Below are 24,187 nucleotides of genomic sequence, written 5' to 3'. Positions count from 1 at the left end.
CTTTGACACATTATGACTACTATTCATAATCAGTGAACTCTGATGTTCCACTCAAAGTGCAAAGTGACATCAGTTTATCACATATTTATAGTTATATGCAACTTGGGTCTAACAATTAGCTCAAAGCTTCTTCTTCTCTTTCCTCATACACTATAGTGTGGAGGAAACTGAATACCCTCAATCAACACATCAGATCTGAACTTCGACTGAGAGTTTTTTAAACTCCTTATATCAATCATTGGTATCTTATTAGGACTATTGGTGATCATCCAGCTGTGCCAGAGATGCTATTCAATCACTGCTTGGGCCATCAGACATTACAATGAGTTCCAACACATTTGACACATTCTATGAAATGTAACCCCAGATCTTTCTCTCTATAACATCCCCAAATTCTAATGAACATTCCATCAGCCCCCAACAAGCCTCTTATCCAAAGCCAGGCCTAGCTGCCTACATCAAGGGGATGTTCAAGAAGAAGAAAGACACTGATACCCTCCTAGAAGAACTAGCCAAGACCATGACTCTTGCATCACAGGATTCAGGAATCTTTGAGTCTCAACCTCTATCTCCAACTAAGAAGACACTTAGGAACACAGCCAACAACCTTCCTCCCACTCTTCTAGTGTCTCACACACCCATAGGATTGCTGACTATGTCTGAAATTCTCTTGATGTCACTTGGATGACTCCAGGATTCTGTAGCATGACATCTTGAAGCCAGTCTCAGAGCACTTCCAGCCTGACCACCCACTCCATCAGAACAAGCAGTGGGATGAGGCAGGCCCCCTCAGACTGACTCAACAATAAGCAACAATTCTGAGAAAACAAAAATGAAATCATCTATTGACTATTCCTTATATAGGACCTTAACATCCCATTCAACTATGATGAGGCCCTCCAGCAGGAGGAGCAAAGACAGCAAAACACTCCACAGCTAATTCATAGTGAGCTTGAAGAGTGCATCATTGACAGGAGGAGATGAGCAGCCAAGGCCCCTAAGTACAATCAGCAGCATCAGGAGCAGCAGCAGGACATTGAAAGAGCTCAACTGGAGAGGGCTGACATCTCCAACTGGTATGGACTCCAGCCTGAGGTCACATCTGTACTTGTGCCAGTTCACACTGACTAATCTCTCTCAACCCCAGTCTTCAAAGAACCTAGCATCATAGATTCTGACCTCTGGGATCCAGCACTTTGGAGAGACATAGAGGTTCTCACAGCTGACAAGGCCTGAGCAAGAGACAATGAAGTCTCTCCCTCCATTCAGGACAATGTTCCAAAACCTTCCCAGCATCCTCTGACTCTCCAGTATCCCCCTCCCCAATGAACCCCTAGTGCTGACACAATGTTCGGAGATGATGAGTCCATCCTCAGATACTATGGGCTATGAGCACCTGGTAATACTCACATCCCTGCTTGCACTCTCTGAAGGTTCCTCAGAAGCTGAGTGGTCAGGCAGCTCCTTGATGATAGATACTGACAGAATGTCTGCCTCTATTGCAAGTGAGTGGAGGCAGCATGAGCATGAGGAGAGAACCAGTATGATTCTGACATCAGGAGTCAGCCTGCCACTACCTATATCAATACATCAGACTTTTTAGGCTCTACCACTGGAGCTAATATCCAGCCAGGGCAGTAGATTGGCAATGATGGTATGACCACTAGGGGAAGAGGAGACTTTTTACAATCTGCCTGCCACTTTCCCCCTTGAGGAAGAGGAGGACAGGCTCAGGGAGGAAGAAGACACTGAAAGTAGTGACCCACCACATGCTGGTGAAGAACTTGCCTATAGACTCATGGAAGACACAGATGAAGAAGCATTGGAGGAGGAGGTTCAGAGGGCAAGGTCATGCATGTTTCTAACTTGTGTGCGATTAAGTAAAAGTTCGATATCAAAGATAAAGTTCTACATGCACAAATGCTGCTAATTGCAAAGTACAACATATAATAGTACAAAAAAACAAGACAAAAAGATACACCGCAACTGTCCGAGAAGCAGAAAGATGTGATACTGTCTGTATAAGGGCCGACCAACAACGAACCGACTCATTCAGGACCTACACGATGAGTCGATGAGTCCAAGAGGTCTACCTGTATATCGAGGAGAGACGGCATTAGTTATGCATGAAAAGGAAAGTAAAGAAGAAAAAAAAGAACAAGACCTGAGTTTTAGCTGGCATTTAAAAAGATGTATGAACCTAAGCAACAACCTAGTAGAGGTGGCAGTCGGGGAAGGCCTTCTTGATCTTCTTCTCGAGCCACCAGTATGGGGTTCCATAGGTTACGTCTGTCTCATGGTTTGTGCCGCCACCGCCGGTGAGCAAGGCGACGATGCGGCCAGCCCTGTCGAGGATGATGGCGCCGGAATCTCCAGGGGCGGAGAAGGGGCCACGCAGCTTGTCGTTGTCGGTGTAGGGCAGGATGGCGACCTCGATGGATGTGTACTTGACGCCGTAGGTGGTGTAGACACGAGTGAAAGACTCGAGCCCGTTGACGCGACCGATGGTGGTGCCCGTGGTCTGGCCGTTCTTCACTACGAGGAGTGCCTTCTCGCCGTGGATGTCGAGATGCTGGGGCTGGCGGATCTCGTCGTCCTTCACGACGCCAAAGGCCTGGAGGAGCCCATCGACCGGGTACTCGTAGCCTGCCTGGTCCTCGGGCTGCGAGAACAAGAACTTGCCGAAGTCGGACGGCGAGAGGCTGCCACCTGTGGGGATATAATAGTCAGCCAAAACTGAAACTGCAGGACAAGATGGGAAACATACCGATGTAGACCTTGTTTCCCGGGAAGGTGCTCCAGTTGATCTTCTCGGGGAAAAGCTGGATAAAGGCCCAGTCACGCGTAAACTCGATGGGTCCGTCGGCGACGACAATGGGCTCAGCATGGAGAACGAAGCCGATGATTCGCAGGTTCGGGTGCGTCCTGCGTTTAGTAACCTCATCGTGAAACTTGTTCAAGTCGTCGATCATCCTCGTCGCCCTCTCCACGTCGTACCGGGTGTACTTGCGTGAATCGGTAACCGCTGCATCCTCGCCCTCGACGAACTCGCCCAGCCTGGAGATCACCTTGTTCCACACCTCAATGGAGCGAGCGAGGTCGCCGATGGTGGTCATCATGGCATTCGTGGCATTCCCGTAGCCCATGCTGCCGAGGGCGACGATGTACTCGTGTCGCTGTCTGGGGTGCAGGCGCGACATGCCCGTGTAGGCGTACGCAGGAGGAGGGCGAGCGACGTGGGCAGCAGTGAGAAGGACGACGCGCTCATCGTCATCTTTGCCGAGGTGGAAGTAGAGGGCACCGGTGCCCTCGTAGTGGGGCATCTTGAGCGGGGCAATGGAGAGGCCGAGCGTGGGCGTGAAAGGCTTGCGGAACTCAGGGATGGAGTCAAGGAGGGGGTTGAAGGGGAGGAGCTTCGGACCACCAACAGAGTGGGTCACCTCCGACTCGCGAAAAGCGACCTCGATCTCAGGGAAGCCGGCTAGACTGAGGATGACCTTGATGGCGTCAGCAGCAGCCACCGCCACGTCGAAGGGGAGAGTCTTGTGCTTCACACCGATCCACATAAGGAGTGGGCAAAACGGCGTCTTCTCCCCTGCGTTGGCGAAGGCGACGGGGTCGATCGAGGTCCACATGATGCCACGAGAGTCGAGGGACTTGGAGATTTCTGTACCGATCTTAAGCCAGGAGCCTGCGATAGGGTGGCCGTAGACAGGGCGCGCCTCGCGGATGAAGCGCTGCGTTTGCGGACCCGTGCATTCAGGCCAGGCAGGGCCCGACTTGTAGATGCAGGGAGCGCCGCTGGGCATACCGAAGAAGTCTTTATAAGCAGCGGGGTAATGGTCGGTGAGATGGGACGAGTCAGTGCCGCCCTCGCGCTTGCCGAACGTGTAAGCGGTGGGTGAGACGAGGGTCGAGGTTGAGGAGATTCGCGACTGGTTTCCAAATTGCCGAGAGTTGTCCAGGCACGATTCGTAGAACACTTCGTCGATGTTGAAGGGGTTAGGCGCCACTGGGAAGGAACGGTCAGTAACGAGGAGAGATCAAAAAAAAGCTAAAGGGCTTACTTGTGATTCATTCGTTGTAACAAATGTAAAAAGAAAAAACGCTTAGAGGCAGAGTCGACTAAGGGTCGTTCTGAGGGGAGGGCAAAAAGGGTGGGATGTGAGTTGCCTTTTTATACCAAGAATAGGGGCTATTTCTGGCTATATCCGTGTTGTTCGTGCCGTTCGTGCTGTCCGCACTTAGGTAGAGGGACCATCCTATGGGTTTTGGGAGAGAATGGGTTACGGGTGGTATGCGTTATGAGGGAGGGAGGGAAATGCATACAGAATCAATAGATTCAAATACTAGAATTTGAATAATTCACTAATGTTCGTGTTTTTGATGAAAAAAATCCAGTGGCTATTTGAGTGATTGGCTCCAGAGAGGCTCAAACTCTCGATCTTCCGATTGCGGACTGAGACTGAGGGGATAAAAGTCCGATGCTGTGACCAACTCAGCCATGGGGCACTATGTCGACGCACGGCAGTAGAAGATCAGATACCACGACCTCCTGGGATGATATAACGGCTCTGTGTCCACGAACTAAAGCCACAGAGTATAATTAGATGTCCATGAAATAAATACCTAGCTCCCAGTCTATATTCACGGTGTGTGAAGCCCAAATACGCTACCGTTCTTCTCTGCGTCTACAGCATCCTGGTTTCTTCCCATGGAGCGACCAATCAGGAGGCCACGATGCGCCAAGTTCAACGTGTATATAGCCAAGACCACCATAGCCCCGTCGAGAACATCTGAGAATCGCGAGAATCAGCAATAATTCAACGTAAATGGAACGATCGACGCACTGAAGTAAACTTCCGTAAGGATGATCCTGCCGTTCCACCCATCAGCGAGTTCGATCGTATGATAAATCGAACTGTGGTCAGGGAAGGTAAATAGATAAGTTCCGATGTTGGAAAGATGTCGAGGTAATGAAAGAACGCGTACCGAATGAAGAGACACAATGTGTTGAATGCGAGCGCAACGATCATGAGCTTTATTTTCGTAGTCATGACACCACGTTCGATGGTGGGCGACGAGAGGGTCACCAAGGAACCGTTCCGTTCCTTGCGGGAGAATAGTCTTGGAACAGGGCGGCTGTGCGTGTAGCGGATGAGGAATTCGCAAGCGAGGATGGTGTAGAATGAGATGGCAGCTGCAGAGACAGCTACGTTAGCAGATATCGAGATGGCCGAATCAGGACATACCGAGCTGGAGGACAATACCGGCGAGCATGACATTGCTACCCTATGCCCAGGAGCACCACCATTAATTCAACTCGGAGGGGAAAAAAATGCGCAGCGTCTCACTAGCTTAGCACCGTTGAGGTCATTGTTATTCGACGCGGACGAGGCAATACTGCCACCGGCACCTTGTATCACCAATGAAAGAATGTCCTGGGATAAATGAGCACAACAAGTGATCACCGATTTAGATGTACTCACGCAGCTGACGAATATGATGGAATCTAGTGGCGAAAGTCCGTGAGCGGCATAGACAGGCTGGGGAAAGGAAGAGCTCACATGCTATAGGACTCAGTCTGCTGTAAGCAGGTCCCAGGATATGGATTATAGCTCCAAGGATGAGAAAACTAGCTGCGACAAGTGGCGTGGGTCCAATGATCGTAGCCGTTATTCTATTTCAATGTTTAGATCGGACGGCAAAGCGGGAGCAAAAGGTGGAGACTCACTGTATCATGAAAGGATTACTTAGGTCTGGAGATATACTCGACCAAAACCTCCCGCTCCATCCCAAAATCTCGAGGCATCCAGAGAGGATAATAGTCGGGAAGACCCACCACATGCGGAAGTAAATGCTCTGAGTCGCGTGGGTTACTACGGTACTTTAACATCAGCAATGCGAGAAAATTGGGAGCAATAATGCTCACGGGTAGATATTCCGAATAGAATAATGAATGTGAGGGTAACGCCTTTCGATGGGGTGTATCCATATTGAGAGTCCTGTCGCGAAGCTTCAGCGCTGGTAACGAGACTTTGCACTAGTCATTAAAATACACGTCACCAATGTATGTCAGCACCCAGCCGAAACGCACCGTGTTCTAGGAGGGACATGGTTTTGAAGGGCAGGAGGACCTTTACAGGCTACCAGGTGTCGGAGGAGGAAATGATAATGAAAAATAAAAAGGTTGGTCTTTATGAATGAGTCAGAAATTACGGTAGACATCTTCGGGAAGTCAGTAACCCGCAGTTAGGAGATCTGTATAGCCTTGATGCATCTTGACATGTTTCATCGCCGGGTAACCTGACCGTTTTGAGATTGGGATTTCAATTGACTCTACTGCCGTCAACTTGGTTCTCGAGTAAGAATGCAAAACTAATAAAGTAATTGAAATTAGACTGCACTGCCACTATTCACTGCCTCCGAGTCGTCTATGTCGTCGTTTGAGCAACTTTTTGGATCTGCAGCGCTCGATGTCGTCGCTCCCGATACCTCAGTAGAATATCCACCCTCAGCCTCGGCGGATGACTGGCTGTCTCGACTCAGGTCCCCAAGTTCTGAGAGAAAACTGGCTTTCTTTGGTGCGCCTGTCTCTCCCAATTTCTCAGTCCTTCTACAACCAACGCGGTAGATGAACAGATGCTTTCCTACTTGACGGTCAGGCTGCCCCATCTGACTAGTTTTCCAGCTCCCGATGCACACAACCCACCGCATGACCTGCTCATGTTTCTTGCACATCTGCAGATATCACTGGAGGCATCATATATCTCTTCTGTACCAGCTTCTGACTCTTCGAATTCAATCAGACTATCGGCTCCACCTCGACTATCAAAAATGGGTTCGAGGCACCACCCGTCGATATTTCCTCCAAGTACCCCGAATCCAACACCCGCCGCTGCTGATACTGACCGCAGATACCTCAACTCAGACGGTACAATCTTGCTGACGAGCATATGGGGACAGAATACGGTTGATGACTCCTCTGAGGCATTTTTGCTGCTGTGGTCCCAAGTTGAGAGGGCTTGGATCGCTGTATATCGTCTGTCCTTCATTGTTGGTGAGTTTCCGACCAATTATGGCCGCATATATCCTCACTTTATATAGCTTTCATGCGTCTCACACATACAGATCCTCTGTTATGTCTGACCATCTCCACGACACTTCGGGAAAAGCCATTGGCGCTGGGCCAGCCCAAGAATCCTCTCACTCTGTATCTCTCCTCTCTTGAAAACTTTACCGCAGATCCTGATACTCCTACCACCACAACAACGCCAGTATCAGATCGAGGATATGGACTGGGAAGGTTCAGGGAGGTTAATATGCTAGAGGGTCTCATTGCAGGTTCGTCGTTACACGTTTCATTGCTTCACATCACTTTCTGAACTCCTGCGAGGCCCTACCTTTTCTGCATTAAGTGTATCCCTGCCAACCTCTCGCCTTGGCTCCGATTCTCGTCAAAAGTTGTTTTCCTTGCCACCAGTTTCCCCTTTAACGCCTACCACGCCTACACCCTCACCGCTGACTGCCACGCGTATCGCCCATCCAACGCTGCGCAAATCATTCCGTAAGACACTAAATACAGTGTCTGGGTTTCGTGTGCGAATGCGGACCATCTTCGTGCCTGCAATCCTACTCCCTGAAGCGGACACGGATCAGGATGAACAGCGAGAGCGTCGCGAAGCAGGGAATGAGGAGCGGACAGTTGTACTATGTCTCGAAGTGGAGAACACGGGAGAAACAGATCCTGAAGTCGGATTCACCATTGAAAAGGTTGATGTCAAGGTTGGTGGTGAGGGTGCTAAAGCTATCCTAGTTGGATGGGATGAGGGACAAAGCAGGGGAGACTCTGTCTTTCCGCTTTCAATCGCCTCACGAGAGCAGTATAACCTGCTGTATGCCGTCTCTTTCCTACGCTCCCCAGAGGAAGTCCAAGGCCTCACTTCTCTTTCGGTGAATGCATATAGTAAGGATGAGAACAGTGATGATCAACTGCAGAGATCGGTGACGATCAATATCTTTGGAAAGCCCTACATGCGCGATTCTCAAGACAAATCCCACCCGACGGATACATTTGTATCAAGGTGGAATTGTGTTTTGGATCTTTCCACGCGAAAAAACAGAGCCGTAATCGATAATACAGAGTCTGGCTTGAAGAATGCCGAAGTACTTCCTGAGCCACCTTCACCGTTCCCTGTGACGACGTCGAGTACCACGCCGCGAAGGGGATCGTTAAGTGCATCATATAGATCATCTCACCTTACACCTCCACTCACTCTGTCCAACGTTGGACCTAAGCGACACACTTTGCCAAGTGGTGGCCTGGCTAGTAGCCATTTAGCAACCAAATTATCCTCGCCTTCGCCTACCCCGCCGTCACAATCCAGCCGTTCCTCTACCCCCACCTTGATACCACCTCCTCGACCGTCTTCATACTCACCTCTTCCGCCATCTATGTCCCTTCAGATTCCTCGCTCTCCTACAACATATGAGCCTCCCCCACCTCCCCCACCAGACACGAAACCGCGACCGCCGACAACCCCTGCGTATCCTGCTTTCCCTGAAAGTCCCGCTCTCCCACCAACACCTGTATCTCAAGCTCCTCTAGCTTCTCATATACATATAGGTCCTAATGTGGATATTCCGAGGGAGAGACAGATGGGGACTGTGCCTCCTACGCCTGGTCCCATAGTCCACGCCGGGGAGGAACAGGGAGGGGGAGAACAACAGCACGGACAGGAGTCAATTGTTGTCTCTGTCGGCTTGTTATCGATCAGTGACAATGAAATAAAGAATGAGGAGGACCCGAGAATTTTTCCGATGGGAAAGTTCACACTGGATATATTTGTGTATAATAGATCACGATGGACTAGGAGGTTTGAAGTTAGCTGTCCAGATCGCAGGAACAGACGACGTAGAGGTGAGGAAGGCAAAACTGCCTTTACATCGGGGATCCTGCCGTTGGAGAATAGAGTTCGCATCGGGTGAGCAGCTATCGATCTGCTATAATGATCAGGAATTTATTTTTCTTTTATGTGTTAGCCCTCTACTTCCGACGGCTTGTCAGTCTGTACGAATGAAGTTTCTGGCGTTAACATCAGGCATACACACGATTGATGTTCTAACCTTGACGGATGTAGAGTCCGGATTTTCGACAAACTTGAGGCGTGTTCTTCTATTATCAGATTCAATTTAGTCATTAATCTCCCTTTCCCTGCAGGTCTGCCATAGACATCGTCGTTCATGAGCGTAGCTAAAGTGGCAAAGCAATGTGTACGTTACAGCGCTGGAAAGTATCGCTCATAGTGGTAGATCATCTCCTGCTAAGCTGATCTTTGTGATTCGAGGGTACGAATGCTATATGGCCTACGCCGCATTTTGAAGGCAATGATCACCGTTGTCAGCCATAGTAATAACCAAACGTCACTGAGATATATTTCGTAAATAAGGCATTACATAGCATTGCAAGAAGAGTAAAATGGAGGTGTCGTTAGATAGAATACAGCGGATACTTGTAATTACAGTGCTCTAATGGTCCTATGATGATATGCTTTAGAAAAAGAGAATAATGCAGTTAGTCTTTGAAAAAAACCACCTCATCGATGTCTTCGTCGTCAATGATCGGCGACTTTACACCCCTGGCAGCCATGCTGGCTTCCTTGATGCTTTCCAAGCTTTTGTACCTCTCCAGCCGCTTCTCCTCCTTTGAGGGCATACCGTCAACAGACTGCCGCTTGCGTTCGACTGACCAGCGAACACTCGCCCGAAGCTCCCCCATGGTTTCACGGCGTGTTCGATCCTTGGCTTTGAGAGCCACCGAAGGAGCAATTCGAGACACGCTGGGTGGGACAGGAAGCCCGGCGGCCTCGAGAACATCGGTGACAGGAGCATGCCCTTCCCGCGTTTGCATCCGATGTGCCCAGGTGCAAATCATCCTGAAATCCAATTTGATTTCAGTAAAGTATATTGAAGAAAGCGAAGAGAGAAGAACCAACCCAGGGCCAAGTACGAATTCACCTCCAAGCTGTGTGCTCTCACCCCCCTTTTCCCACATGGGCATGCCGACCTTCAAGGCCCTGAACACGACCATGGCAATTCCTCCCAAAGCTCCCCTCCTCACATAGCTATCAACCTTTTCTCTGCGAGCTCTGCTCTTCACGGGTGGGGAAAGTGAGCTTGAATGACCAATTGTACCCATCCCCAAAGCGCGATAGACCTCCAACTCAGGATCAACATACATCTGGAATCGGAGGCCGAATATCTGTCGATACTTGTCAATCAACGCATGAGAGCCATTACTGATGATTACTATATCCGCGTTGCGGGGTGCAAGTGAGGCCAGAGAATGGATGTAATCCTGACAGAGCGGACACCAAAAATGTCTAATGAAGATTACTATGACGCGTTTGCGCGCGAAGACGGTGCCGAAAGGGACGCGCAGACCTGAAGAGGCAACCAGTGGCTTTTCTGCGGCGCGAGCAAGCTGGGTGGGGGTTGGCGGGAGCCATTCTAAGGAAGCAGGGAAGGCAAAATTGAGTGGCAGAGAAGTAGTATGACTGTGGCAGGACGAGTGCTGTGCTACAGACGGAGCCGGGGTATCGACGAGCGATCGGAGAGAAGGTGTCGAAATGCCGGGGATGCATGGCGGTGACTCCGACAATGGCGTGGGAATGTTGGTGTAAGAAGACGAGTGTGACTGCGTGCTCGATGGTGGCGGTGGGTAGTAGGCACTGGGCGACGACACAAGGGCCATCCGTACTTGATTTTGTGAGAATGACAGTGACTCTGGCTGGGAAGCATAGCCCTGTTCGCCTGGTCGCCCCTTGAGAGACGGTCGAGGCCTGAGCAGTCTCTGCGAATCCAAAGAGGCGCGCTTGGAGATCAATGGAAAGGGTCTTTTGGTGTCGCTGGTCGCTGGAGACTGGGCCATAGGCGATGATATCGACGCGACAGAGACTTTACGTCGTCGTGAGTCGGTGCTAATGAGGCTTGTCAAGCTCGTCTTTTTCGGCATGAACAGTTTGGCGATTTTACTCCGCGAAGAGGCGGCACTGGGGCATCCTGAAACAGTCCCATCGTGGCCAGCATCCGTCATGGGGAACGATTCGTGGACAAGGCTGGGCTCGGGGCTGGTGGGTGGAACGGGAGGAGTGGATAGCGAGCGCCGTCGGTAGTGGCTGCCACTTCGCGCCACGGGCGTGAAGGCTGGCTGCAGAGGCAACACGACATCCCTGCTGCTGGTGGGCCCGGGGCTGGAAGACGGGCGACAGACACGATATGAATATGAGGCCTGCTCCCTGGCGACGTTCTCCTTGGGACCAAAAAGAGTGCTGGAGCGAGAACGGAGCACGGTGAGCGAGGCAAACGGGTCTGCTGGGTCGGGTGGTGGGTATCGCTCCGTCACGTCGATGCTGGGTACAGGCTTTCTCTTTATCCTGGGCGCCTTGGGAAGCACTGTTGAGGCAGAAGGAAGAACAAGAGCCATGACAACGTCGAGCAGCGAATGCTGGGATAAAAAAAAAATGTCAAAGACTTTAAATAATTTGAAGATGGGTGGAATTAAAGGGTACCAGCTATCAGAACGTTATCAGAGACCTACAAAGACTGTCGCAACGCGATCCAGAACGCGTGGCAAAGGTGAGGCAAACGAATGAAACGAGTCAACAGCTGAAAAAGAAGGAATAAAGTCCAGTTCGCAGCACCATCCCCACGTGCTTGATCCCCCTTTGCACAAAGTATTCAATACAAGGTGCCACATCATGGCTGAATTATCACAAACATCTTCCTAGGGTAGAATCCATTACGCTGCCTAACGTATTCATAGTCTATCCTCTATATCCTCTATGTCGGGGGCTCGCAGTTTCCAGACCCCGGCTCCCCAACTTCAGGTTCAAACATTAGCTGTAGAAAGTTAGACCCCCGCATTTTGCCGCTTGAATAAGAGTCACGTACCCGAAGAGTCTGTGTTGTCGTGTAGATGGCTGCAAGCATACCAAACACCATCATCGCGATATCTTTAAGCTTCGCGCTACGTGTATGCGCACATGCTTTGTAGTGAAGCATGGCAGGGTAGACGTAACACAGCGGTACACTAGATCCTCAATCAGCAAGATACCCAAGACGAAAGCGGAATCCGTACCATGCGAAACATCCAACAAACGCAACGAATTTGTCCAAGTCGGCTGCACCGATGTAGCTGATAAGCGTCGTGACAATGACCACCAGAAAACGGAAAAGGTTCTTCAGCCACTTGACTTTCACGTCGATCTTGCCGCTACGAATGAACAGCCCATTCTCCATGATTCGGACCGCAGGGAACAGCTGAAGAGGCACTGAAAGCATGATGGCGACCGAGTAAAGAAATTGGACCTGAATCAGCACACCTTTAGAAGACACAACGCACGATCTTAGAAAAGGGTACATACAGCTTGAACCATTGGGCTCGAGGTATCCAAATTTACCAGAACGACAGTTTTGATATCAGAACCAAATGTCAAATAAGCCAGCACACCAGCCCCCCCGAAGAGCACTATTGTACCATGTTAAGTATACTACGCAGACTGCTCAAATAAGCACTCACCAACTAAACCAGCCATTACACCAGATATGACAGCAGGAAACTTATGCGGCTCTCTCATAGCATCGGTAATGGGTATCACCTGCAAGAGAGTAAGCAATCATTCCGGAAGCAATACCAAAGACCTACAAGCCCAATACCCTCAAAGGAAAACACTGCTGTTCCAACAAACAACGGAAAGTCCTTCGGATTGAACAACCCAACATCTGCAATGCCTCTTTTGGCTATGATCTTAAACTCGCTTCCAAAGATATAGATCAAGCCCGCCAGGATGAAGACATCTGCAACAAGTGCGGTCGTGCTCAACTTGGCAAGATCTCTGATGAGAACCAAAGGTAGGAAGAACATCAGCTGCATAAGGAGAAAATACTGCACTCCAATTAGCCTAGCGCAGTGTGTGACGCCCATCACAAATGACTGCATGTTCTCTGCAACGAAGATCATGTATGCGCCGCAAAAACCCATTTGCGACACAACGATAGACCCAAGGATGAGCTGTCGCATCCAGTTCCCATACAAGGTCCCTCCGATATCTATCGTTGCCAAAGGCATGAGAAGATACTGGCGATAACATAGAAAAACGCACCTCCGAAACTACCCGAAACCACGAACTTGGTATGTACCAGAAGAACGAACGAGTACAAGGATATTATCGCAATGAAGAGAAACAGGAATGCCGAAAACAGGATACCTCCATTATAGAAGGCACGTCCTAAGAACAGAACGCCTGTTCCAATGAAGGCTTTGAGAAGCATGAGAACAGCCTGGGTCACCGTGGCATTTCCATGCGGACCCATGGAAGACGCGCGTCGTCGCGAACGAGACCTTGACCTCGCAAGACTTGTCTTTCCTCCCAAGAGAGGCGCTGTCTCATCGACGACACCTTCAACTGTCATTCCAGCAGCACTCTCGAGGTCGTCCTCCTGATCTTCCTGATCTTCCTCTAGGTCTTCTCCCGCCTAAGTAACAGTCAGTCATAATAAATGCCCATGAACGCTGAACGCTACTTACAAAATGACCGAACAGGAACAAGAAATCTATAAAATTGTTTAGTACTTGAGGTTCCTCTGCTCCTTCCTCGTTAGCCCGCAATAGAACATAGTTTCTCCTAAAACCTCCCGGTTCATGGATGTGCTCGAATGCAGGATCAGGCGTAGATGTGGAAGGCACTGCGACTGATGCAGCTCGTAATCTCCTTCTCTGGTTAGACTGCCATTTGTAGATATCGTGTCTAAGAGCAGATACGGTTACATATGGCAGGACGAGATAGAATAGCACTCACGTCACATCTGCACCTGGAACATCATAGTGGACTGGGAATGGCTCAGTTTCTTCGTGGGGATGATGTGTAGACGAGGATGACGAGGCCTGAGCGTCCTCATTGCTGCGCTGCCGCTCCTCTTTTGAGACTAAATGCCTTCGCAGGACCTTGATTTTCTCTTCCTCCGGTAGATCATCCGTGTCCGGCGCCAAAGACGTGAGGATTCTGTCTTCTGGCGGTGAGGGTGTCCCCATACTACGTCCTCGTAAGGCTGCGATACCGCCTATCGCCTGAGGTCCTGAACCGCTACCACTGACACTTGGCAGGGAGACATCACTAGCCGCAGCTGGAGATGCGGTTCGCCCTGGAATGTTTCGTAGAGGGATGACGAGTGTGTTCGGTGGAGGGGTTCCGGTGTACTGAGCACGCAAGGCTCGCATATCGGGTGTTCCCATGGGCGTCGAGGTACCGGTCAAGGAGTCAGACGCACCGCTCTGGCCATCCTGCGGCTGAATGGGATGACCACGTATGCTTCGTGGTTTTGTTGGGGTCGACATGGTCGTCGGGGAGAGAGCAACAAATTGTATATAAAACCGCCCGAAGGTACCGATCGCTGTTCATTTGAGTTACCGACATTTCCGGCTTACCACTACTGCAGCCAAAGCCATTCTTGGGCAGCAAGGCTGATGGAACGATAAGCAAGGAAACATTGACCCAAAGCTCTTGAATTGTGGATATGAATTTACAATTACAATAGTGAGGTATCGCTACAAAGCCCCATAAAAGTACAAACACAAACGGCGAGAACAGGACAAGAAAATAGCGGAACTAGCTCTTAACTCTTCAGTCTTGGAGGCACAAAGATAACGCTTACACATTAGATGCCAGAACACTAGAAGGACGACTGCGACGTTCGGTGATGCCAAAGCAAGACGTCCTTCTTCGACGTCTTCGAGATCCATGCCATGTCTTCGACCGTTGTGAAATAGTTCGACATCGCTGCCTTCTGGTACGAGCAGATCGCCTGAAGCGAGCTAGTGACTTCCAAAGGCGAGTCATGACCAACTTCTTGCGAACTATCATAGTCCAACGCTGCCAAGTCTTCACATCAAATGTACGCTCGCAGCCATCACAAAATAAGGTAAGTTCAGACTGACCCGCAGGGATCGAAGGAACTGAAGGAGCAGCATTACTACATGGTAGAGGAGGAGTCGGGGAGAAGACGGGAGAGTTTGTCATTACTGGAGTAGGGAACGTCAGCATAAGGGATGGGATTGATGATAACCACTTGGCAAACCGGATTGATCACCTGGACAGCGGTTCAGCAATAAAATTTGACAGTATAGATAAATCTTACCAAGGTCTTGGCAGGAGATAGACTTGAGGATAAAGGACGGCTGAAGTAAGTTTGATCCGACCTCTTCGTCCTGCATGTAAAGCAGATGAAACTAGATTGAGAGCCGTGGGTAGAGTTCGAACCTTCTCGTTATCTGTAAGGACGGACGTTCTCAAACACTGGTGTATTCTCGGAAGTAGATGACAAATCGATTTCAAAAGATTCGGATATGCGAGGGTGCGAATGGGAACGATGGACTTGTTGCAGATGTGTCGAAACTTGTGTACATACTGAGATGGCTAACGATAGAGGTAGTTCAAGATTCACCGGCGTTGACTCTTTCGTTGACACGATTCTTCTGGTACTTCTCCGAAGATGCCTGGATTCACGTGAAGGGGATTTCGATGGGCTGGCCGATGGATCTCGATCCCCCGATACCTAACCATAGTTAGGGCGCATTTTCGGGGGACAATGAATATTTACCTGAACGGAAGTCTACGACATTTACGTGGTAAAGGACAGAACACTAGAATTGCTGCAGTGATAACCTTAGATAAGTCCCGGAGACTGAGGTGTCGCTTTAATTTACGCTGGGAGATATATTCGTTCGGGAGTTTGAGTAGCGGGAGGATCACCTACCTTCACGCTTCCAAACGAGTCTCCGGAATGCCTCCTTGTATGCTGACAAAAGTGATCCTTTGAATAAATTCGGGGAAAAGAGTACTTGGAAGGTACAAGTTCATCTGCCCTGTTCAAAGTTCTGACGAGTCACCTACCTCGGATGCGGGACGAGGAGAAAGTTTCCACACCGATAGTCAAGCACCGGGGCATAGAAATGAAAGTCTCCACGTACGATTTTGCGCTTACGGAGAGAATGCAGAGGCATCCGGTAAACGTAACCGCGCCAAAAAGATGTCCGGAGGGTCTATATACATTGAACCTCTATTCTGGATCCCTGAAATACCAACAGAATGAGAACAGTTTTCTCAAAAACGAAGTATACATACAAATATATCATCTTCGGAATGAGGTGGAAGGAAGGGACGAGTCCTTGAGCACGTTAGTGCCGGCCAGATTTTTGGTATTCAACGAACCCTACCAAATGTGAAGAAGGCGCATGAATCACTCTAAGCTCAGAATCTATTGAGATTTTCTGTAAGCCAGCTCAGATAATGTGGAAAATAGGATTGAGAGTAAAAGAGCGCACCGAAGTGGTGTAAGCACAATGGCAGCTACAGCAGCATGTCGTTACTCGCTTCGATGTCCTCGACACCATCGTCCCTAGAGTACTTATTGCAGAGTTCTTTTTTTCTCTCGTTATTTTCGTTGGCGAAAGCGGTGAAGCTGGGCGAGTGAATGTTTTATCAGCGCCATAGTCCTGTGCTGAGAGCACGGAATCCCATGAAATCTTGCTGGGATCTACATATCGTTCAGCCCAGAGCGACACCCATCGCAGTATGAACATATACATGTACTGAGAGTATGCCTTCGAGGATTTCTGATACGATGTATCAGGTCATGGTGCGAAGGCGGTATCTCGAATGGTTATTGAACATATCGACTAGGGAAATAGAGGAAAGATTCACGAAAGGCTGAATACCAGTGAAGAAACCACGTGATGGTTTGGAATTTCATCACGCGTTGTTATTGTGGGCGCTTGTTTATCTCTGCCAGATTCTTCCCAACTCGCCTTTGACACTCACAACCTAATTTACAACCGGTAACGCTTGGAGGACGCCTGGCAGCGAACATCGAAATTATCTCGCGATAAATTTAAGCAGCTTAAAGCAAATACTCTGAATTGGGAGAACCAGTGCTAGAGCTCTTCAATCTTTTAAGGCCAGTGGGTGGACAAGACAAAACCAGGAAACCGAATTTCTAAGCGGGCCAGTTATAGCACGATTTAAATGTTGATGCACCATGGCCGTGTTCTGGAGCAGATGCCTCTAGCAAGGAAATCCGCCGAGGACTATAGAGGAAAAGAAGAACACTGTGAGACGACTGGATATACATACACTTTGGTATAGTATATACTGGCAAGGTAGGCATCTGCATGCAATATATCTGAATATATTAATGTGAGAACAGTAGCACGACAATGAGATCCATACATATCGGAAATCTTTCTTCGACAAGCACGGCGCCTTGACGATCCAGAGTAACAGATAGCGTGGCAGGAAGCCAACGTACGAGTCAGAAGAGCATAATAACTGTTGAATAACTCGGATCCGAAGTGTCTGACTCCGCGCTTCCGATCATATGACAGATAAATAGAACGAGAAAAAAATTTCTTCTGCGTCCCTCCCTCTTCCAACAAATCATTTCGACAGCATTCGCTACATTTTCCAGGTCTCTCCTCCTCTTATGGCTACCCGTATGGAACATCTTTCCTAAAATCATTGTATCTGGCATAATATTTGTCCAGGTATTCAGTTTGAAAACAACAGCGACATTGGCGTCTTCTCCAAGTTGACGAATAGCTATTGCCTGGCCGCTATCCAGGGTAGCACAAATTTCTACTCGGCCTTTGAAAGCGAACTTGGAGATGTCATTCCTATCGTGCACACGAGTATTGGCGGGACGCGGATAATAGGACGGTTGACGGCCGGTGTGTTGCACTGAAATATGTGGCTGGTATAGCTCTTACAGGCCTCTTCAGGGAACCGTCACGGTCTTTTGGTTCCAGCCTCCACCACTGACCAGGAGCTCCAACATCTGCGCAACTCCCTCCCAGACGCCGTCGCCGTCCAGCGGGTTGAAGAACGACTTTCTGCCCTTGGAAATGTCATCGCATGTAACGACTATGTCGCGCTTGTTCATCCAGATGTCGATCGGGAAACAGAAGAGATCATCGCAGATGTCTTGAAGGTCGAGGTGTTCAGGCAGACGGTCGCCGATAACGTTTTGGTGGGGAGTTACTGTGCGATCACAAATCAGGGCGGTCTGGTCCATCCAAAAACAAGTATACAGGATCAAGATGAATTGAGTAGTCTTCTACAAGTCCCGTTGGTGGTATGTGCGTCGATGTCGATTTGTTGCACTATACAATGCTCTACTAGGCTGGAACGGTAAATCGCGGTTCGGACGTCATTGGTGCCGGCCTCGTCGTGAATGACTGGTGTGCATTCACAGGTCTAGAGACAACTGCAACAGAGATCAGTGTCATAGAAGCCGCTTTCAGTACGTTGGCGTTCTTTCTCTCTTTTTTTCTCTGCTCACGATCTGTTCACAGAGCTGCAAGGACAAGACTCCGCCGCCGTTATAGGAGAGATGCGCGATTCGCTTATTGACAACTGGGCGTGAACAAGAAAGCAAAACGGTTGGAAGCAGTCATCATATGTAGAGCTAATATCTTGTTGTCGAGCGTTTACCCTAGTCATGCCATGCCAATCTGTATCTCTAGACCAGTCTATCCATCCGAATATATTAAAGAAATTAGTCCAATGATCGCCGGCTCAGCAGGTTCGTAATTTCTCTATGCCCGGAGAGCCATTCTGAGAAGATGATCTCAACCTTCCTCTCCCACATTTCGATGAGGTAGTTGGCGAACACGATAAGCATCCCGTACCGGTATCTTCGAACAGATTGAACATCAGATCGCGGCGCTCGCCTCGGGAAGAGAAACTTACAGGTAGTTGACTGTCACACTGCGTAGTTTGCGCTCCTTCAAACTGCCTTTCTCGCATGCATCAACCTTCAGCTTGTAACTATGTACCTGTTCAGTTGCAGGCATCGCCAGACAAAATTTCACTTACTCGTAAATCGTCTTTCGTAGGTTTTGGACATCTTGCATCTGGTCGATTGCTCTATCCGCTAAACGTTTAGCCACTTTACCGCGTGACAAGACACCGACGAGTTGAAGAATCGTCTTGTACTCTCCTGCGTAGCGATATTCATTGTCAGGTTGGCGCGCTGATAACCAAGATCTTCCTACCTTGCCTATAGGCCTCTTCCTCCGAGTAGCCGTCGATTGAATCGAAAACCTTTACCGCCTCGTCATGCGACAAGATATCATTCGCTTCGCTGTTCCAGTTCATCATCGTAGATATCAAACAGGCAGTCACCATCCCTGTCGTTGTTCGTCCTCGGCCCATCTGGCAATTGAAGATGAAATCGCCGGCCTTTGACAGGCCTGATTTCACGCGTTCCAAGAGCAACGATAGCGCATCAGGTAGGGGAGCTTGCTCGTCAGTCTAGAAATGTTTTAGCGAAGCGTCGAACGTAATACTGCGCCCCTTACAATTGCTATTCGACCATAGTCAAGCTGACGATATCAAGTTAGAGCGTAATCCTAGCAGTTAACAAAACGGTTTACCTTGAAACCTTCCGCTGTTATAAGATTGAATACGTCACGAGGGGTCAAAATATCCTTCTCTTCCACCTCTTCCCATAATGGTATAATGGAGAAGACACCAGGTCTCTCTTCCACTTCATCATGTAACAGTATACGTCCCTTACCTGCCCTCAACTCACGCAGGGCATCTCTTTTGAAGGCACGTTCCATGGCTTCGACCATGGCTGTAGTTACACCTGTCGCTCTGCACCCCTCCTAAGCATAGGATTGCATGGGAGTATAGACTTGACTTACTCTACGTTCTCAAGAGGTTTATCTACAAGACGAAGGACATGGGGCCTCCCTGCAATATAAATTACAGGCTCCTACAAGGGCTGTGAGCACTAAGGATTTGATATGAAAAGCCCCAAACCTCTCGCAGAGACGTCCAATAAACCATATTATGTCCATCCGGCCCAGCTTCTACGCGTTTGAGTGCCCGTCGTAAACCATCTACTGTTGGCATGCCACTGGAACCGGTCAGGTCTTAAGCTTTTGTCGTAGCAATTATACTGCCACTTACCTCCCACACACCATTTTTCCGTCCGAAGCCATGTACGGTTGGTCTTGCTCTGCGGACGGAGTGGACTCACCAGAAGAGGAGAGGAAAAGTGTCAGCGGTATTCTGCGAAAATTGGGTGACCCTTCGATTCGTCTTCGATACCATGTGTAAGTGACAGCACAAATTCTTATTAAAAAAGACCTACTCTGGGAGTGTCATCTTCTGTAAATTTGAGAAGAAATCGCTCTTCAATATAGTTGATGCTGAAAGAATGCTACCGGAACGATTGGTGACGACTTGATGGACCTCATCAGGATGTGCGACACCGTGAGTGAGGTTTGACCGCTCCAATGGCTTCAAAGCATTTATGCCGTCAGCAAGCAGCTCCTTCTCGAATGTCTTGATGACTGCAAGTGGGATGAGATCGTTCGATACCCTGCCGTTCAAGCAAAACACGCACCGGGTCGGTTCTTCACGAAAGTCTCCACACTTTCAAAATTGTCCATGGTGTCCGGCTCCGTGGATTGCAGATAGGCTTGGAACACAATCAGGTCGAAGTATCGCCTTAAGTTATGCAAGGCTCGAGAAAGATAGATGTCAGCATGTTTCAGAGCAAATCTCTAACCAAAGCTCACCTTTATGCGTATGCAATTTCTTCTGTTTCTCATCTGTGGCCTGTTCAGCTCTGATGCGGTTCTCTTCAATAGAGTCTCTGAGATTGTAGAATACGTCGCATTGGTCTATGGTGTCGTCCACGATGTTCTTGACATCTAAACCTTTTCTAAACACTCGGAGCAGATCTAACGAGACAAATTCAAATTGGCATAGGGAATGAAATGAAAGGCACCTACTGTTGATAACCTGGTAAGATTGGCGCTGCTTGGATGATGAAGTAGGCTCTATCGGCGACATGGTCGACATAGAGATAGTACGTTGAAGCCTAAAGTGAGACGTTTGAGGGGTACGGCGCGAATCCAGCCACTGCCGGATGAGTAAGAGGATGATCGAGGCCAACGTACTCCGACCTCGGCCTAGCTGACAGTTAACGACAATAGGCGTGTCCCTCGATGAGCGCAACACGACATCGATCAACTCGCTAAGATCAGAGAAATCAGGTGGTCGCTCTGCAGTGATGGGAATACGATCATAAACGAGTTCAACCCCTTGCGTCGACTGTCGGCTGGCCATGACATCCTTTAGAACGACTACATTATCACTTTCGACTTCCTCCCAAATTGGTACGACGGTTCCATCAGCAGTTTCGGAGTGGAGGAGTACACTGTTGCAATTGTAAATGGCAAGCGTCAAAGCAAACTAATATTAGTAGCTTACCGTCCCCCAAATGCTTGTCCCTCTGAGATAACGTCATCTCGTAGACGCTGCTCCAAGACTTCTAGTCGAGAAGCGGAAATGCCACCGTAGTCTAACAATTCTTGTCAGTTATTCTCATAACTACGGATACGAATGTCTTACCCTTCATATTTCTTAACGAGAACCCTTCCCTGCGAAGACAGTAGGGTGCTCCGTTGATATAGACAATGGGCTCTTCACGCAATGTGATCCAAATGATTCTTTGGGCAGACGGATGAACACCCTTGATTCGAACTACAACTTCGTCGATTGCCTCGATGGTTGGTTGCCCCAAAGCATAGATGTTTGTTCCCGGAACGCGTCTGAAATTGATGGCACCACGGACACCATCATCGATGCAACGCCCTTGACTAAGCCACTGGTCGGACTTCAACAATGTACTAGCGTAAGATTTTAGTTAAGAAAACCGGCTAAGGAGAAAGGGATTACCTTTCGCGCAGAATGATACCGCTACGGTGCTGCGACGGTACGCTTCAACAGATAGAATGCCCGATATGGTTTTAGAACTACCTTTATGACGTGTGTCGAGAATTCATCTCCTAGAATTTGGCCTCCGGCGATGGCTACGTCGTTATTCCTTCCGGGGACAAGAGCTCTTCCTGCAGATCCAGACTTGGATAGCGAAGACAAATCGTTCACAGGTGCAAACACATTCAATCGTGTCCCAATCGACTTGCGCAAGAACATGACTTGACTTTTTGCTGTCAGCTTAAACTCATTTTGCTTTCTACTGGCATAACTTACTTCCAGATCTCTATTCTAGCCTAAGGATGCCGATGAATGATTACAAGAATCACTGGAAGAGAATGTCTGCTAAGCATACCTTCAGCCAGTTCGAGAAAGTTTGACTAAAATCTTCCGAACTATCAACGTAACTTGCAAACGCGATAATGAAGAAGCTGGAGAAATAGGATGTTTTTTCATGAGGCGAAGGCATTTAGACGAGGAAAAACGTACTATTTCTCTAATGCCCGTCTAGACTTCTCAAGTAATACTTCTCCCTTTTCTTCTTCCATACTGATAAGGGAGTATTTGATACGATGCACAAGGATGTCTTCGCGCAAGTTCGTAACGTGGTCCGCTAGTCACCGATCAGTCACAGGTATGCATATTTGTTATTCTTGCGCGCACGTACCAGCATCGATGATGCGATCAACCAATTTCTTTGCCTGAAGGCCCTGGTCTAAACAACCCAATAGGCTAAGGATGATACCATAGTTACCCATGTGAGCTCTCCGTAGGTTTTCCAGGAGAGTAGGCCTAGTGATAAGGAGTTCAGTAGCAGACTGCGAATTCTTGTCCTGCAAGACTAAGTTGAATGAGCTCGATTAATGACATTGATCGAAAGGGAATTTCGCAAGGCGCTTACTGTGCTGAAGAAGGTATGTGAGCTTTAAAAGCGATCTACTAAGCTCCTGTTGGGCATTGGCCTGTTCCATGGACTGCAAAAGTCGGCTCTCGGTGTCCTGATAAGATGGCACATGAATGATACAATTAGGTACTGGAAAGAGTAAAAGATCAACGAACCAGACTAGAAGGCTACAGTAGATTTAGTTGTGATTGCATCCAAAGAAGCTGGAAACTTACTGAACTCGTCCCACTGCCGTGAATGCTAGCCATTGGAAAGCCTTTCACGGCATAGGGATCCGGCAAGCCCTTGGATATGAGTTGTTTACGTCGGACGATGGATGCTGCGACCATAGCGAACGTCGTTCGTACAGCACCCATACCACAAGAGAACACCAAAGATGTTCGCAGAGGATCAGTTTGCTTGATAACACGCAAATATGCGTCAAGATAATTATCCTATATGCTTGGCGGTTAGCATTCTGCTTTCAGATAAATAAGCCCTTTACACTTGCCTCTATGGGACGATCAGGGGAGATTGGTATACGGTGATACTGCTGTGCGTCAGTTTTTTGTTGAGCACCAATTCATGAACTAACATCGACATTCCAACCACTCTGTTTCATAAAATTCCACAATTCACGCGAAGTCTTGACATTATGGATGTCAACAGCTGTCCACGTCGGCAATATGGCGCCTTCTCCGCTTTCAGTAGCCATTTCATTGTGAGTAAGTAGGAGGCCACCAAACTGGCTGGCTTCATGTAATATGTCATTCTTCAATCTGAGCTCGATGGCTTCGAGATTTTCAGCGCGGTCAGACATGGAGAAAGTCCTTTTGGGCTCCGATGCATCTCGCAAAACAAAAGGCCTCCCGGATATGTATACTGCAGAGAATGATAAGCCGCTGATAAGACAAAGTCAATCGATGTTACCAATGGGTTCTTCTCTAGTGGAAAACCAGACGACATGAGAGGCATCTTTGGCGTTTGGTGTGCACCTAAGAATAGAAAGGATAGCCCTAAGACCCTGGGTTCGTGGTTGAGCGACTCCGAAGACGTTGAGATTGCCGATACGGGGCGCACGAAAGTTGGGTGCGCCATGGACATTCAGATCCAAATCAAGAGCGCGGCCTGCTCTGCGTCAAGTCGTTATAAATCAGCAGCGGTACTAGACGTACCTGAGGGATAAAAATCTGTCTTTAGGATGAAACCCCGAGACAATACGCTTCCGTTTCTTGTCTTAACTACCGATGGTTCGGACCGTCGCAGACTTCCCATTAGATCCAGAGAAGTACTGTTATCTTGCTGATTACGCGTAGTATCACTGTTGTTTCGTTTGTGACTAAGAGAGGAAGAGGGCCACATCTGCAAGGGGTCCGACCTTTGAGGTATCGGAGGTGCCGAAGAAGGGCGCTGGTGGCGAAGATCATCGAGATGCGCCTTTAATAGAGGCACACGC

The 24,187-nt window shown here is 48.8% G+C and overlaps 9 protein-coding genes across 9 annotated transcripts; 2 read left to right on the top strand and 7 right to left on the bottom strand.

Moving 5' to 3' along the window:
* Positions 1-1,854: 1,854 nt before the first annotated feature.
* BT62DRAFT_927053 (uncharacterized protein) lies at positions 1,855-4,447 on the bottom strand. Its single transcript, XM_043185168.1, has 4 exons — positions 4,068-4,447; positions 2,768-4,012; positions 2,165-2,709; positions 1,855-2,093 (listed from the first exon to the last, which is right to left on the bottom strand). Coding segments are annotated over exons 1-3 (1,743 nt in total). The 5' UTR covers positions 4,069-4,447; the 3' UTR covers positions 1,855-2,093; positions 2,165-2,212.
* BT62DRAFT_419333 (RTA1-like protein) lies at positions 4,358-6,596 on the bottom strand. The gene is made up of 11 exons (XM_043180837.1): positions 6,251-6,596; positions 6,098-6,195; positions 5,933-6,043; positions 5,735-5,879; positions 5,568-5,680; positions 5,490-5,512; positions 5,355-5,441; positions 5,253-5,292; positions 4,993-5,200; positions 4,851-4,921; positions 4,358-4,796 (listed from the first exon to the last, which is right to left on the bottom strand). The coding sequence occupies exons 2-11, from the start codon at positions 6,114-6,116 to the stop codon at positions 4,648-4,650; spliced, it is 966 nt and encodes a 321-aa protein (XP_043044864.1). The 5' UTR covers positions 6,117-6,195; positions 6,251-6,596; the 3' UTR covers positions 4,358-4,647.
* Positions 6,437-9,196, top strand: BT62DRAFT_882978 (uncharacterized protein; the record flags this gene model as incomplete). Its single annotated transcript, XM_043182728.1, has 5 exons — positions 6,437-6,584; positions 6,635-7,060; positions 7,108-7,344; positions 7,397-8,984; positions 9,043-9,196. 5 exons carry the CDS (start codon positions 6,437-6,439, stop codon positions 9,194-9,196), a joined length of 2,553 nt encoding a protein of 850 aa, XP_043044863.1.
* A 378-nt stretch (positions 9,197-9,574) lies between these two features.
* Positions 9,575-10,753, bottom strand: BT62DRAFT_883383 (uncharacterized protein; the record flags this gene model as incomplete). The annotated part of the gene is made up of 2 exons (XM_043182743.1): positions 9,575-9,935; positions 9,996-10,753. The coding sequence occupies 2 exons, from the start codon at positions 10,751-10,753 to the stop codon at positions 9,575-9,577; spliced, it is 1,119 nt and encodes a 372-aa protein (XP_043044862.1).
* A 668-nt stretch (positions 10,754-11,421) lies between these two features.
* BT62DRAFT_961165 (uncharacterized protein) lies at positions 11,422-14,410 on the bottom strand. Its single transcript, XM_043188587.1, has 9 exons — positions 13,860-14,410; positions 13,589-13,808; positions 13,164-13,536; positions 12,707-13,110; positions 12,581-12,659; positions 12,426-12,529; positions 12,140-12,369; positions 11,953-12,091; positions 11,422-11,901 (listed from the first exon to the last, which is right to left on the bottom strand). Exons 1-9 carry the CDS (start codon positions 14,393-14,395, stop codon positions 11,842-11,844), a joined length of 2,145 nt encoding a protein of 714 aa, XP_043044861.1. The 5' UTR covers positions 14,396-14,410; the 3' UTR covers positions 11,422-11,841.
* Positions 14,411-14,730: 320 nt separating this feature from the next.
* BT62DRAFT_1000606 (uncharacterized protein) lies at positions 14,731-16,060 on the bottom strand (the record flags this gene model as incomplete). Its single annotated transcript, XM_043176657.1, has 9 exons — positions 14,731-14,939; positions 14,996-15,079; positions 15,136-15,147; positions 15,196-15,265; positions 15,343-15,612; positions 15,658-15,669; positions 15,723-15,809; positions 15,861-15,897; positions 15,951-16,060. The coding sequence occupies 9 exons, from the start codon at positions 16,058-16,060 to the stop codon at positions 14,731-14,733; spliced, it is 891 nt and encodes a 296-aa protein (XP_043044860.1).
* A 224-nt stretch (positions 16,061-16,284) lies between these two features.
* Positions 16,285-16,786, bottom strand: BT62DRAFT_419218 (uncharacterized protein). The gene has a single exon (XM_043180836.1). The coding sequence runs from the start codon at positions 16,643-16,645 to the stop codon at positions 16,340-16,342; it is 306 nt and encodes a 101-aa protein (XP_043044859.1). The 5' UTR covers positions 16,646-16,786; the 3' UTR covers positions 16,285-16,339.
* A 605-nt stretch (positions 16,787-17,391) lies between these two features.
* On the top strand, positions 17,392-18,543 carry BT62DRAFT_419000 (translation initiation factor 6). Its single transcript, XM_043180835.1, has 5 exons — positions 17,392-17,548; positions 17,600-17,782; positions 17,834-18,186; positions 18,234-18,354; positions 18,407-18,543. The coding sequence occupies exons 1-5, from the start codon at positions 17,539-17,541 to the stop codon at positions 18,475-18,477; spliced, it is 738 nt and encodes a 245-aa protein (XP_043044858.1). The 5' UTR covers positions 17,392-17,538; the 3' UTR covers positions 18,478-18,543.
* Positions 18,448-24,134, bottom strand: BT62DRAFT_942232 (uncharacterized protein). The gene is made up of 28 exons (XM_043187822.1): positions 23,907-24,134; positions 23,662-23,859; positions 23,327-23,613; positions 23,243-23,281; positions 22,968-23,186; positions 22,908-22,919; positions 22,750-22,846; positions 22,516-22,689; positions 22,338-22,461; positions 22,204-22,279; positions 22,125-22,144; positions 21,891-22,074; positions 21,810-21,838; positions 21,483-21,760; positions 21,342-21,432; positions 20,861-21,288; positions 20,645-20,809; positions 20,470-20,589; positions 20,215-20,416; positions 20,031-20,162; positions 19,881-19,977; positions 19,763-19,833; positions 19,490-19,712; positions 19,415-19,438; positions 19,109-19,367; positions 18,930-19,053; positions 18,804-18,881; positions 18,448-18,748 (listed from the first exon to the last, which is right to left on the bottom strand). The coding sequence occupies exons 1-28, from the start codon at positions 24,091-24,093 to the stop codon at positions 18,610-18,612; spliced, it is 4,077 nt and encodes a 1,358-aa protein (XP_043044857.1). The 5' UTR covers positions 24,094-24,134; the 3' UTR covers positions 18,448-18,609.
* Positions 24,135-24,187: the final 53 nt, after the last annotated feature.

The sequence above is a fragment of the Guyanagaster necrorhizus genome (assembly GCF_019112545.1).
Source record: "Guyanagaster necrorhizus MCA 3950 unplaced genomic scaffold BT62scaffold_3, whole genome shotgun sequence".
Taxonomy (NCBI): domain Eukaryota; kingdom Fungi; phylum Basidiomycota; class Agaricomycetes; order Agaricales; family Physalacriaceae; genus Guyanagaster; species Guyanagaster necrorhizus.
This window is presented reverse-complemented; position numbering and strand designations above follow the sequence as displayed.

Excerpts from the sequence above, each read along its gene's own strand:
- BT62DRAFT_419218 (XM_043180836.1), bottom strand. The coding sequence starts at position 16,645 with ATGTATATGTTCATACTGCGATGGGTGTCGCTCTGGGCTGAACGATAT.
- BT62DRAFT_419333 (XM_043180837.1), bottom strand. Across the intron at positions 5,681-5,734 it reads AGTAATCCTTTCATGATACA|AATAACGGCTACGATCATTG; the intron begins GTGAGTCTCCAC and ends ACATTGAAATAG. Across the intron at positions 5,442-5,489 it reads CCATCATATTCGTCAGCTGC|GACATTCTTTCATTGGTGAT; the intron begins GTGAGTACATCT and ends CATTTATCCCAG.
- BT62DRAFT_419000 (XM_043180835.1), top strand. Across the intron at positions 18,187-18,233 it reads TTCTACAAGTCCCGTTGGTG|GCTGGAACGGTAAATCGCGG; the intron begins GTATGTGCGTCG and ends ATGCTCTACTAG. Across the intron at positions 18,355-18,406 it reads TGTCATAGAAGCCGCTTTCA|AGCTGCAAGGACAAGACTCC; the intron begins GTACGTTGGCGT and ends ATCTGTTCACAG.
- BT62DRAFT_961165 (XM_043188587.1), bottom strand. The coding sequence starts at position 14,395 with ATGTCGACCCCAACAAAACCACGAAGCATACGTGGTCATCCCATTCAG. Across the intron at positions 13,111-13,163 it reads GGTTTCGGGTAGTTTCGGAG|ATATCGGAGGGACCTTGTAT; the intron begins GTGCGTTTTTCT and ends TGGCAACGATAG. Across the intron at positions 12,092-12,139 it reads TTTGTTGGATGTTTCGCATG|TGTACCGCTGTGTTACGTCT; the intron begins GTACGGATTCCG and ends TTGAGGATCTAG.
- BT62DRAFT_942232 (XM_043187822.1), bottom strand. The coding sequence starts at position 24,093 with ATGTGGCCCTCTTCCTCTCTTAGTCACAAACGAAACAACAGTGATACT. Across the intron at positions 23,860-23,906 it reads GACAGATTTTTATCCCTCAG|GCCGCGCTCTTGATTTGGAT; the intron begins GTACGTCTAGTA and ends GACGCAGAGCAG. Across the intron at positions 19,439-19,489 it reads TAACAGCGGAAGGTTTCAAG|CTTGACTATGGTCGAATAGC; the intron begins GTAAACCGTTTT and ends TGATATCGTCAG.
- BT62DRAFT_927053 (XM_043185168.1), bottom strand. Across the intron at positions 2,710-2,767 it reads GGGAAACAAGGTCTACATCG|GTGGCAGCCTCTCGCCGTCC; the intron begins GTATGTTTCCCA and ends ATATCCCCACAG.